Source organism: Osmia lignaria, chromosome 5, assembly GCF_051020975.1.
Source record: "Osmia lignaria lignaria isolate PbOS001 chromosome 5, iyOsmLign1, whole genome shotgun sequence".
Taxonomy (NCBI): domain Eukaryota; kingdom Metazoa; phylum Arthropoda; class Insecta; order Hymenoptera; family Megachilidae; genus Osmia; species Osmia lignaria.
Genome location: NC_135036.1, coordinates 4,546,033 through 4,560,344, shown reverse-complemented (window position 1 = coordinate 4,560,344; position 14,312 = coordinate 4,546,033). Strand labels below are relative to the sequence as shown.

At 38.0% G+C, this 14,312-nt stretch overlaps 1 protein-coding gene across 3 annotated transcripts in view; it reads right to left on the bottom strand.

The window, feature by feature from the left end:
• The window catches only part of Ca-alpha1T (Ca[2+]-channel protein alpha[[1]] subunit T), a 126,721-nt gene that overhangs the window by 6,891 nt on the left and 105,518 nt on the right, over positions 1 to 14,312 (bottom strand). For all 3 annotated transcript variants that reach the window (XM_076688459.1, XM_076688457.1, XM_076688458.1), the window contains exons 19-28: positions 12,474 to 12,629; positions 12,251 to 12,385; positions 11,374 to 11,664; positions 6,642 to 6,793; positions 5,965 to 6,111; positions 5,487 to 5,652; positions 3,304 to 3,650; positions 2,703 to 2,895; positions 2,472 to 2,621; positions 1,202 to 1,582 (exon numbers count right to left, since the gene is read on the bottom strand). In XM_076688459.1, the coding sequence (XP_076544574.1) occupies positions 1,202 to 1,582; positions 2,472 to 2,621; positions 2,703 to 2,895; positions 3,304 to 3,650; positions 5,487 to 5,652; positions 5,965 to 6,111; positions 6,642 to 6,793; positions 11,374 to 11,664; positions 12,251 to 12,385; positions 12,474 to 12,629 (2,118 nt within the window). The remainder of the gene's footprint in view (positions 1 to 1,201; positions 1,583 to 2,471; positions 2,622 to 2,702; positions 2,896 to 3,303; positions 3,651 to 5,486; positions 5,653 to 5,964; positions 6,112 to 6,641; positions 6,794 to 11,373; positions 11,665 to 12,250; positions 12,386 to 12,473; positions 12,630 to 14,312) is intronic.

Below are 14,312 nucleotides of genomic sequence, written 5' to 3'. Positions count from 1 at the left end.
GAAATATTTTAGCTAAAAACAGGAACAAAATTATTTAAAAATGATATGTTAGAAGTCTACAGGGTGACGAATTATGAAATAACTTCCTTTTTTTATAAATAATGAAAAAAAACAAATAATTACAATCATTAGATATTTTTAATTTGTTTACGTTCATAATAATAAAATGAATTTTTCAATGTTTTCTTTTACAACAACATATTTATTTGTAAACAAAGGAGATGGCTATCCCCAATACGTTAGTTGACCCCCATGGTCCCGGCAAATTTTTACTCCATGGAATCCATAGAATAGGCCGCCAAGATGAGCTGTACCAAGTTTTATCCAAATCGATTAATGGAAACATGGTCAAAATGGCGGCCAAAGTTGACCCTTTTAACATGGGGCTTTATGGGGAGTGGTTGAAATCTTGCTTTCGGCATTCTAGTTTCCAGATATGTTAAACTAGACGATAATATCTTTCAAATGAGCATCAAAATCGTCAAACGGGAACTTGGTCAAAATTCGTTGAGTAGTTTGGTCAGAAATCGACTTTGAAGATTTTCTTCATTTTTTCACAATGGGTTTTGACCAAGTTCCCGTTTGACGATATTGGTGCTCATGGGCTCATTTGAAAGGTATTATCGTCTAGTTTAACATATCCGGAAACTAGGATGCCGAAAGCACGATTTCGACCACCCCCATAAAGCCCCATGTTAAAAGGGTCAACTTTGGCCGCCATTTTGACCATGTTCCCATTAATCGATTTGGATAAAACTTGGTACAGATCATCTTGGCGGCCTATTCTATGGATTTCATGGGGTAAAAATTTGTCGGGACCATGGAGGTCAACTAACGTATTGGGGACAGCCATCTCCTTTACTTCTTAATTTAACTTACAATTAGATACATTTTCATGTAGAATTACTAATTTTCAAATTGTATTGTCCATTTTGGAACACTTTGCATAGTATTTAAAACAAAATATTCGATGCAAAAATAATGAGATCGAACTTTTTAAATGTAGGATTTATCACATTATTTTTTATACTGTTTATCATGAATTTCATGGAAACTGGAGTAAGAGAAAATTAAATAGAATTAATACTTTCAGGCTTACTTGGGTAAATCTACCCCCAGCAGAGAGGCAACGAAATTTGAAGAATTCGTAAAATCAATGGTGTGGTGTTTGAATGTTAAAGGGTGTATTTTGTTTTGTTACCTGTTGATCGACGCCAACAGCATCAAGTCCAGTATACATAATGTTCACCCATCCATCTCTCGAAGACAACACGAATAACGACATCAAAGCTTTCCCGAGATCATCGAAATTATACTTTCTATTTAACCAAACGTTTCGTTTGTCAGCCAGGCAGTCCGTTTTATTGCGTACGTTTTTAATATCAGGCCCTTCGCAATAATAAAAGGCACCCTTGAAGAGCTGCACGCCCAAGATACCAAAGATTACGAAAAAAGTACAGCATATCAAAACGATGTTGCCGATAGGTCGTAAAGAAGACAACAATGTCTGAACGACCAGTTTCAAACCAGGGGCTCGATTAATAACCCGCAATGGTCGCAATGATCTTAAAAGTCTAAAAACCTGAAACAAAGATCATACATTGAAGTTAAGTAATTATAACAATTTTTTTGAAATCCAGTTTCTTGCAATGTTTAATTATCAAATTGGCAATTAAATTTGCGATCTATACACTGTCTTTTCTTACAAAAATATATATTAAAATTTAACAAATTATAATTTTTATTGAATGCAAGGTCTATTCCAATTAATTGACAATTGAATTTGCATTCTATATATTTTCTCCTCTTACAAAATTATATACTAAAATTTAACAAGTTGTAATTTTTTTTTTATTCGAATTCTTATTTCTTGCCATTCTATGTATAGAAAGTCTACGGGTCACACATTTTAGCTTAGGGGTCCCTAACACCCCGAATGCTATAATGTCGATATGCAGTGTCACCGGTGCTTCGGGGTCTCTGACACCCCAAGCCATCAGTATTGCGCCATCTATATAAAAGCGGTGCAAACTATTCGTTAATTTACCGACTACCGAAGTGTCGATTTCCGACTGTCGGAAGTTCAGTCGATAAGTCGGTAATTTGTTGAATAGTTTCCGCCGCTTTTGTATAGATGGCGCAGTTTAAAAATAATTCTAGGCGGTCTTCTCAAAATATAAGTTTGTCAAATAATGATTCTAATAATTTTCCGTTCTTATGCTGATTTTAATAAAAGTAATAAAATAAATTACACATAAAAGTAATTGATAAAAATTATTTTCTACAAGATTGAAATAATAATTAATTGCCTTCTGAAAATTTTAAATTATTTTAAATGCATTTAATTTTTGAAAAAATAATTTTTCGAAATATCTTAGAACATATTTTTAATTTTATATCCAAATTTTAGTATAAAATTTATCATGGAAAAATATCAAAGAAGATAGAAAAGAAAATATAGACAAACATACCCTCAGTATTCCAAATATTCTTGGGCTACTCGATGAAAGTAGGGACATTGATAAGTCGATTATGGAAATAATCACAAGAACTCCGTCCATAATATTCCAACCTGAAGTAAAATAAGCGTCGGAACCATAAAACATACCAGATGCAACAACCTATAATAAAATTACCATAATTTTAATAAACAATACTTCTAAATCCTGAAATGAAAAACATCAGATCATAAAATGATTAACCTTGATGAACATCTCAATAGCAAATACGCCGGTAAAAATGTAGTTCGCAGTTGCTAGAAAAAGTCTTTCTCCACTATCAGGTGGTATGTTTGGCCGTTCCATTGCCAAGGTAATACAATTAAGACCGATGAAAAAAAGAACCACGTTATCAAACCATCTCTGGTCGACGAACCATCGGCACAGTACACGAAATCTGAAAAATGCAAATAATGATTAACATTAATTAAGTGATTACTTTATTGCAAAAATATTATTCTGTGATTATACTATAATCACTATAATGAAATGCAGCCAAAGCAAATGAGACACACGTTTAATTAAAAATTATACAAATATAGTAGTGTTGGGTAAAATTTTCATTGGATTAATCTTAATAGCTCGGTTATGGCATTCTCATCACTCTAATGTGGAAAACAGAAAATTTCGATTTCTCTATTTTGTTGAATCAATGGTTGTATATCATCATCGATGGCAGGTACTTAGGGAAACTGGTGTCAAGGATGTGGGGATTGCGCTATAATCTGCATATTCATTGCATATCGTAACTGCACAAACTTTCTTAGGCCAGTAATGAGTAAAGATTAATCAATATTACACCTACCTGTTATTTGGTGGAAAGAGATACAGCGAATAATCATCGCGTTCCTTAAGGCAACCTTTAGGTTCAAAAAACATGAAGATCTTCTTAATCTTTTCAATACTGCTAGCGCTTCCATGACCATTCAAAGGGGGTGTCTGTTCGTCGATACGAGGATTGTCATCATCTTGATCGGAAAGTCGTTTAATTCTGGGCAGTGGGCCAGTCTCCATCGACAAATTATTGATTGTACGTGCTGTTGAGCATTGCATAGGCGCCTCGTCCAGAGGTAGGGTTTTCCTTGTTGGCGACTGGACGTTCTCGTTTCCACGTAGTGAATTTCTTCGTGAAAGGTCGCTAATCCATCGCATCTGTAACATATATTAACCGGCAAAATTAGATTCAATATACCAAAACTGTTGGTATTCAACGATATGAAGGAGGCCTATGGCAGACAAAAGGTTCTGGGGTAGCATTCTTATTCTGTTTTTCTGTTCTACAGGAGAGCTGTTTGCCAGGACGTTTGAACGTTACATCATCGGTTCAAGAATCAAGGCCGGGTAGAGCATATGCCAACTTTTGTTTTTTCATTTTTTTTCTATTCCTTTTACTATATTTGTTACCGACAATGTATGAAAAGCAGGCATTGTATAGAATGGCAATATCGAATTAAATCCTGATATAAACAATATTAATTTTTCCCTAAACTGAAATTTTTAATTACAGACCTTTGAGGATACTTTTTCGATTTTACTAATTTTTAGAATAATTATTTTATAAAATCCTTACAACGCCTAGGAAAAATTTATATAATATTAAAATAATTCGGATATTTCATACTATGCCCAAAACGCCAGGAATTCTATACATACATTGCCTAAGCATTCTACATACTCTGCCTGATTTTCATAAATTGCTGGTAATACAGTAAAAGCTGGATATATGCAACATCGCTATCCCCTCCACTTGGGGGGATCCCCCTAAGCCGAACCGAGCCGCTCGGCGAGGAAACCGTGTAATATGATCCGACCGTAATATCGGTGTGACTAATACTAATTGAACGATAAAACTTTTTTATTTTTAACTTTTTCTTAATGAAATTTTTACTAACGCATTTGTGAGATTTTTCTGATTAAAATGGTACCAAACACGATATAATTTGAATTATATTTATTTATTAAAATAATAATAAAACTGTACATATGTACAAGGCAGGCCATACACCAAAGATACATCAAACACGCAACATGCAACATGCAACACGTTGCATGTTGTGTACGAACGTAGAATAGGTGTCGCGGCACGGTACAAACGATTTGTACGAACGTACAATAGGTAACGCGGCACGGTACAAACGATTTGTACGGACACAGAATCGATACCAAGACTGGATATATGCAACATTAAATGCCCAGAATCGACACCTCGGCTGGATATATGCAACGTTTGAAACCCGAGCCGACACCGCAACCGGTTTTCATTTCCAATCGTCCTTTGCTTTTCGCCAACTTTTAACATCAATTTTAGCAAGTAATTATAATTCAAACTATATCGTGTTTGGTACCACTTTAATCACAAAAAGCTCACCAATGCGCTAGTACAAGTTTCATTTAAAAAAAGTCAAAAATAAAAAAGTTTTTTGATTCAATTAGTATTAGTCACACCGATACGTTTCGGCTCTTTACTTTGATCATCGGACCTCTCTCTTTCCGCCACTGTCTGTCCTTTTCTACGTTCACGCTTGGCTGCTCGTCGCGTGTAACCCGAGATTCGACACCTCGACTGGATATATGCAACGTCTGGGTCCCAATGTTTGTTGCATATATCCAGCTTTTACTGTATATCTATTGCTGTTTTCTCACTTGTGCTGGATACGTAGAGTACACATTTTACTGTATTATTCCAAATTTTTGAATAAATTATATTTAAATTTGTGAACTTACATAAAAAATCATACTTTTGGTTATTTCAAATTGACCAACAATTCAACTGTAATAATAAAAGTTATGTGTAGCTCAATTAAGAGAAAATTAAAAGTAAAACTTACACCTTTTAATTCTTAGTTACTGTCAAATTATAAGGTGATATTATTTATTTATTTTATTTACATATGATAGATATGTTAAAAGTAGTTCCTTATGATGGGTGATTTTGTATTTTGTACTGTGCTTTAATTGTAGGTAAGATTTAAAATTTGATTTACCCACCTGATTAGGCGTTGTTGTATAATGTCGTATAGAAGAGCTACGACTTTCAATGGAATTATTGGGGCTGAGGCTACGAGTATTGCTTGTTAGGACGGTCGTTCTATTATTCGGCGTGTCACTCTGCGTGTCGTTTCTTATCGAACCGTGCAAGTAACCACCGTTGAAACTGAAAATCAAATTTACATAATTTGAAATGACAAAAATAAAATGTTATATTATAATAAGGAAGTAATATAAATAATAGATTATAGATTATTTTTTCATTGAAAAACGTATAACTCAAATTTGTATTTAAAATTATTTATATTAAATAAAGATGAAATAACATTTAATCCTTATACAGGATACTTCAAAACAGATGTATACTGTAAAAACGCATGGCGAAAATACACTGTAAATTCATCAGAAATTTTAGAAAATAATTATTGATTAATGTAAAATATTTTACATATATTTTAAAAGTATGAAATTATCTTACGTTGAATTGGAACCGAGTAGAGTGCTTCGACCATTATTTAAAACAGTAGTTCGGCCAGGCTCCTCATCTTCTGTCTGTGACCAACGTTTCCTCCTTAGGGATGGCCGTGATAATTTCCATGAATACCCTCTTTGTATTCTTGGCGGACTTTAACCAGAGAAAAGATCACATTATTATTGTATTCAATTCCATAGTACAACGATTACATAATTATATCCTTTCGCATTTTTAACATATTCATTTTGAAGGATGAAATATTTAAGTTTGATCACAAATAATAATGTACTATAATAAATTTTGAAATTATTTATTTTTCATTCCAACACTGTCTATATAAGATTAGAATAAGAAATAAATAATTTTAGAATTTAAAAATAAGTCATAATTTGCTTGTAATATTTTTAAAATACTCTTTCTGCTAATTACAGTACTAATCGTGAGTCAACAGAATAATTTGTCCCTCGTTATAAAAAGAATAAATTAAATCAGAGGTTCCTAAACTTACATGACCTTCTTTAAGTGAACAAACAGGAAGAAACAGTGATAAATTTACCCCCTTCCCTCCCCGCCCCCCTATTTGCATAAGAGGTATCGTCCACTTTGGGAATCACTGAATTAGATCAAAAACCAGATCTCTGTGAATTGCTGGAGTTTTTATAGTATAAAAGAAGATTTACCTTGAACTAGATAACTCCCTCGTCGAAGGATTAACAACAGCGGTAACGAGACTTATTCGTTGGGAAAATTGCCCGGCGATAAGATTCTTAGTTGGTATTTTGTTTGAAACGTCTGGTAATTTCAACAGGCCCGAAGGGATGCTGCACTGACTCTGTAAGAGATAATATTATGACGAAGAATTAAATGAATTTCATAAATCATTTTACATGTAAAATGTTTTCAAATACTTGTTTAATGCTGAATAAAATTTAAACCTAATAAAGAAGAATGAAAAGAATGAATCTGACAATCAACAGGAAATACTATGGTTAAATGTTTTACAATAATAAGTAAATATAATTTATAGTATTAATAAATGTAAATTTATATTCATAGTATTTATAGTGATGAAAATATACGTATTCAAATACCTATATGTATATTTAAAATAGTACTGCATGTTCTCAAAATAGTATACTGTACTCAAAATGTACTCACAATTATTCTAATTTTGATTTATAGTATTTATAATAAATGAAATTATTATTATGAAACGTTAATTATTTAAAACAAAACTATGATTATTCCAAGTATATGTTGAGTGTAATATACCATTTTGAGTATTCATTGAGCGCACATTTAACATGTTTTGAATGCTCATAGAGTATATTTTGACTACTATTTTTGAGTACATGTTAAATATAATTTAAATACGTGTCTGGCATATTTTTAGTGCTATTTTAAGTATACATATATTGAATACATATTTGAGTACTTATTGAGTACACATAGAGTATATTAAGAGTACCTAGAGAGTATATTTTGAATATTATTTTGAGTATGTATATATTGTAACGTGGTGACAAGAGGCCCCCCCGTTACAATCACCAAGATACCTTGGCTTTCGCCTGTCACGTGTCTGTCCCCGTAGCACCCCCTTCCCTAACCCTGTTTTCTTGTCCACCCGCCGGTATCGGGCCGATAAGGGCAAAGACAAGACACCAAGCAACGGCGCTGCCACCACCGGAAAGGAAAACCCGTCCCGAGGCCGACTACGTCCCGTGACAGCGAGGAGCCGCCCAACCACACCGCTAAAACGATGCCGTGGGGCCATCTATACTTCGAGCCCGAGGACCCTAAGCTAGCAGCCAGCATCGCCAAGCCTCCGTCAGCCCTATCGATCCCAATCACCGGCCAATCCCCGGTCGATCCTGATCACCGACCAATTCCCGATCGATATTGATCCCTAGCCCAATTAGCCTCTGATTCGGAAGACGACCCAATCCCCGAATTGTATCCCCCCCCCCCCCAAATTCCGTGCGACGGGCTCGCCGTCGCTGCGACAACGACGGGCCAACATCGTTAGATTTTGGCGACATTGAGATTTTGTTGAGATTGTTAAGAGTAAGTATTGATTTGAAGTGTGTGTGTTTGGAGTGTTTCGGCGTATTGGTAAGTCCTTAAGATTTTAATAATTGTGAATTCTGAGTCTGGCAGCGACCACCTTCTCCGTCCGCGCAATTGTAAATCGCGATATTACGTACCATCCTTTTTTCCCGTCATTAAAGATCCTGTTTTTTGATTACCCTGTTGATCGCGTAACGCAACGAACCTTCCTCGAACCTCCTCCCCGAGATTCCCAGCCCTAGAGTTTCCCATCTCTGCGTACTCCCCCGCGTAGTGTGACGGTCGACCTCGGTCGAGCCGTGAGTCCCCGTTTAGTGTAAAGGACCCCCGATACTCCCCTATTTGTTCCAATCGCCACACCTGTAGCTGGCGCCCAACGAATCATAGAGATTTCATTGTATAGAGTGCACCCCCGCGAAAAGATCACTTTAGCGCCCAACGTGGGGCCAGGAAAATTTTATGAAGTTCAATAAGCTCTCACGATCGAGAATTCCAGAAACCATTACGAACTTGAAATTACGACGCAGAAGGTGCCCGTTACCGTTGAGCCTCATGTTGCCACTTTTTTTTGTCGCTGCCGGTCGAACGCGGTGTTGTGATTGAGATACGCGATATCCTAACGTATCGATATACGAAAATAAACAATGCCTCTCAATCGACACGAAAACCGCTTTCAACCTAACGTTGCTTTTGAATATTTCGAACCTATTGAATGCTATTGAATTTGATTATCTCTGCTCTACAATTTTTTTTTGCTTGTGTCACCGATTTGAATACTCGCGTTTTGCCGATATTGAGTGCCTTGGTCGTGCCTTTTGCCGACTCCGAGCACTCTTATCGTGCCGCCTGCCGATTTTACATTTTTTTAATGGCCAATTGCTGATTTTGAGATTTTGTACTGTGCTATAATTTTGAAACTGTACGCCCTTCTTGTTTTGCACCCTTTCTTTTCTGAACCCCTCTCAGAGCGTTTCAATATGGACCACGCGCGTATCATCCATGGATCGAGAGAGGGACTCCGGGACCGTTATCTCCGCTCGGAGGTCCGATGCGTGTTCAGCCCGGATGCCGCCCCATGGGACCTCGTAAATGACACGGCCGATGACTGCCTCCCTGTCACTCTCTCCGCCGCCTGGGTTGCCCCAGTGGCGGACGATTCCGCTTCCGAATCACTCCCTACCCCTCACCCCCGACCCATACACGACCCAAATCCCGTGACAAACGCCACGGCGATCGATACTTCCCACGACTCCTTCCCCGAATTAACTCGCCCGTACAACATCCCCAACCCAGTCACCATGACCTCCACCACCATCCTAACCACCTCAACCCTTACAGTCACCTCCGTCCCGAATCCCATTCCCGTTCACCCCCAAATCCAAGAAACAGAGAGTTTCCGTCCCCCTTACCCCTGGCGCGAGAGAATTACTTCCGCGCCGGATCCCAATACCGAGAGAAGACCCGAATCCATCCCCTTCGATTCTCGTTGTGACAACCCCTTTTCTGTCCCTTTCTCGCAAACCTCCTTCTGTAACCCCCTTCCCTGCTTCTCGAACCCTTACCACCCGTACCACAGTGATCAAGGAAACGCTCCACCCCCCCTAAGTATCGCCCACGGCCCCTTCCGCCTCCCTGAACTCCAAAATTCCCATTTTCTCGAGAGGTCGGATCCCGTCCCGATCCAAACTCACCACTGCCAGAGTAGCACCTACCAAACCTCGACCCCACCACGCAACCCCCACGATCCAACCCCTTTTTCCAATGTGTTCATGATACCCCCGCCTCACGCTGAACCCTCCTTATCTAGCACCAACCCATTCCGCCCCTCGACCAGTATTCCCCAAGATACTTTCTATCACCCCCTCGACGAGGGCCGCGCATGCGGACTTTTTCGTATATGGCAGATTTCCTTCGCGGGAAGCCCCGACGAGGACGGGGAGGAATTTTTAGAGATCCTAGCCGAATGCGCAATCGGGCAAAACTTGACCGAATCGGAAATCCTCCGTACACTTCCCTTTGTCCTCACCGGATCGGCGCGAGCGTGGGCGCAAGAACAGCCGCGGAAATGGTCAAATTATAGTGAGTTCTTGAGAGCCTTCCGCCTCCGGTATGTCCCCAATAATTACCAGACCCGTCCAATTAGACCAGTAGCCGATCACTCACCACCTTCCTCACCTTCTTCACCAAAACGCCGTAAAGCCCTTCCTAAACCCGACACCCCTCCTACGACACTCCCAAGGCCCCGGAAGGCACTTCCCGGGCTGAATACCTCTCCCACTCCATCTATATCGCCCCGGAAACAACCCCTAAAAACTAATGGTTCCACCCCTCCCCGATCGTCCTCCCCTTTCCATACTTCTAACGCCTCTCCCACCCTCACGGTTACTGGAATCCCCCCCTTAATGTCCCTCCAAATCACACCCCCACCTCCCGGATCCCGCAGCCACAGAATCCCATCCCTAATGTCCCTCAAAATCCCCACGCCCCCGTCCCTCCGAAAGACCCGAACGCCTCCTTCCCCAATTTCCCCCCGATAATTCCCTATCCCTAACCCCGCTTCCCAATGATCCCTACTTCGTAGCAACCTAACAGAATTTCCTCCCTACTCCAATATTTTTAGGCACGAATCAAACAAAATTAAGGCAAGTAGTACCAGTTTATTATTTTTCTTTTCTCTTCTCTTTTATTTTGGGCCAAATAATCTAATTCACTTCTCTTACAGGTTCACAGGACGAAGTGGATGGATGCGAGATTAATATGCGACCTGCAACCCCGAGAACGAGTCGCCCGCAAGTCCAGTCAAGGCGGGAGGGTGTTGTAATGTGGTGACACTAGTGCCCGACTTGGCTTTTGTCTGCCACGCGCCTGTCCCCGTAGCACTCCCTTCCCTAACCCTGTTCCCCTGTCCATCCACCGGTATCGGGCCGATAGAGGCAAAGGCAGGACACCAAGCAACGACGCTGCCACCACCGAAAAGGAAAACCCGTCCCGAGGCCGACGACACGACATCCCGCGACAGCGAGGAGCCGCCCAACCACACCGCTAAAACGATGCCGTGGGGCCATCTATACGTCGAGCCCGAGGACCCTAAGCCAGCAGCCAGCATCGCCAAGCCTCCGTCAGCCCTATCGATCCCGATCACCGGCCAATCCCCGATCGATATTTATCCCTAGCCCAATTAGCCTCTGACCCTGAAGACGACCTAATCCCCGAATTGTATCCTCTCCAAAAAATTCGCTGCGACGGACTCGCCGTGCTTTATGCTTTTTTAAGCATATATTAAGTAAATTTTGAGTACTATTTTGAATACATATTAAATACATTTTGAGAACAAATTATACATACTCCTGAACGATCGATAGATTCAATTGACAGTGCTGCAGTTGGGTAAACAGCTCGACAATTCAGATCTCTGTATCCAACATCGAGGGTAGTGTTTGGTGAATCTTGAGGGGTGGCTGCTGTGTGAGTAATTATGGGTGGCTGTCCCGTGCCACCCATCATTTTATTTTCCTTCTGAATGTTGCACTTTGGCTCGTCCATTTGATGCTTCCAGACAGTATTTTGCTTTTCTCTGCTGTTGTTATCTTTATATTTTCGCAACTCCTCCGCACTCTGCCAGGAATTTTTCCGATCCTACATTGAAACAATTATTTCTTTTAAAACAAACAATAATGCGTTTCAATGTTGATAAACTTGGTTCAAAAATTTAAATTTATGAGAATTTATTTTGAAATAATAATTATGTTAGTTAAAAATTTACAAGATTATGGTGGATTCTGAACTTTGGAATTTTTTGGCATAGTACATAGAAGGTTTACACTTTAAAGTGGCACTTAGAGCTATAGCCCCCTTTAGACTCCCCGTTGATTCGGTGGTACATAATGCACTAGTAATAAAGTGCATAGCTTGCTGCATTTCAAAAATGCCTTTAAGAATATAAAGCACTGTCAATAACCAAGGGGGTTACATAAAATATTAAATATGTTTCTGTTGTTTTAATAAAATTTAAAAATAAATATTTGGATCTTTTAGTTGATATTTATATCATTACACAAAATATGAATAGGCCTCTAAAATTAAAATTTGTATAAAATATGAGGTACCCACGATGGAATAGTAGGGTATTGTAGCAGTGGAAATCAGGTCTCAAATTCAATTTATGTTTTCTTGTAACTAATTTCTAAGCTTTGTTAATTCAATAAATAGTAGTATTTTTAACCTGAGTACAAGTATCGCTGTCAGTGATCGAATGGGATCTAGATATTCTGGATGATCCATCGTCGCTGCCCATTCCAGCTTCTTTGGCAGCCAGCTTAGCCATTTCCCTTTGTTCTCTTTCCCTTCTTTCATTCCTCTGAAAAATTATGTCATTAATGTTCAGCCACGTATAGCAGTCGACGTAAACAATTTTTTCCACAACTGAGAAGCAGCAACCGGCATACCTCCGAAGAAAATCCTTCGACCAGAATAGCAACCAGTAAATTGAAAAGAACATAATTTCCGAAAGTCATCAACGCGACGAAATAAAGCGCTGCCCAATGGGACGTCTTTTGCATTCCGTTGAACAGCACAACGTTCCAATCCTCCTGCGTTAAAATCTATATAAAGAGAAAAAGAAAACAAAAAGTTCTCAATGTACCTTAGAGAAACAAGTTTCGCTACGTTTCGCGAGACGAATAAATAAGCAAAATCTCTAACTCGTGAAAAATAAAGTTTCACGTGAAATCAGTTGTTATTGCTTTTAACGAAACGTTTTTCTCAGCATCTAGTTAGGAGAATTAGCTCGAATTCTTCATACACTAATTCTACTGACTGACAGTTTAAAAAAGAATAAGAGAGATGAATAAAAAGGGTATCGATCAGTATCGTCTCGCGCATTCTTCCTACATAGTAGATATATTTGCATTTTACTACGAATTTCTCTCTGTGTTCAATATTTAACCCATTTCAGTTCACAGTCTCCATTGAAGGATACGAAATTCTACAATACATCTTTTTGTTACTGCATTTCTGTACTGCATTTCAATTATGCAAATTTTATTTTATTTTTGATTTAATAGGATAAAAATGATTAAAACATAAAAAATTTTGAAATAAGGAAGCTGGGCTGAAATGAGCTGGTAAAATCATTAAAGCGGCTACCTAATTGTTACAGCTTCATTTGAATATTTCTCTCGTTATGTTCCCATACATAGCAACAAGCGAAACAACGTGATGCAGTTATTAACTGTTTGAAAAAAAAAAAGGGTCAGATGTTACGGTTAACGTAACATCCGTGTAATCGATTAACTCTTGGACTGATAACAAAACCATGTCAATCGCGTAACAAACAAACCATTATCCACTCTGTTATTTTATCACGGAACAACGAAAGTTAATCGAAAAAAAAAAGAAAAAAAATAGGAGAGAGTAGAAAATGGAAAAAATAGAAAATTGTCAATATTTTGTTAATTCGTAACGATACTTCGTCAAGCTGCAACGTATAACAAAGGTAAACGCAGAGAGAAAACCGAAAAACTAAAAATTGGGAACAACCATTGAAAATTTATATACTGTCGCATCGAAAAAAATAAAACGTTAGCTGGAACGTGAAAGGACAAAAAGCAAGAGAAAACTGCACACAATATTATGTAACACGCATGTATACGTAATATGAATATAGATATAAACAAATGTACAGGTACAGATACAAACAGATGTAAATATAAGAATAGATATAGAAATAGACATAGAGACAGATAGGTAGAGTGTTTCATAGCTAGACGACCAAATTTTGCAAATATATTCTACAAGTAAAAATTTAAAAAAAAAGTTCACACTACTTCACTTTAATCTGAAAAAGGTGTTTGTTTAATTTTTTATTTTTAAACATCACTGAGAGATTCAATTTGAATTTAATTTTTAACTAAGGCAAAATTGGGGATATAACATTTTTTTTTAAATATGCATCTATTTATTGTTTAGATAGAAGAGATAATAAAACAAATTCAATTTCTGTCAAGTAACAATAAAATACCCAGAAGCATTCAGTACAGTCTGGGACATAGTAGACTTTTCTAAAGGAAATATAGCATTATAATATTTAATAATTAGAGATTATATTAATTTTTTTAAAAACTAATTTGGATATCGATATCTTCAAAATTATAAAAAAAAGAAAAAAAAAACGGGAACCCAGGATTTGAACCGAGGACCTTTAGATCACGAGTCATGTATTTAACCACGGAGTGGATCCGTGACTTGCAAGTTGAAGGTTCTCGGTTCAAATCCTTGGTTCCCAA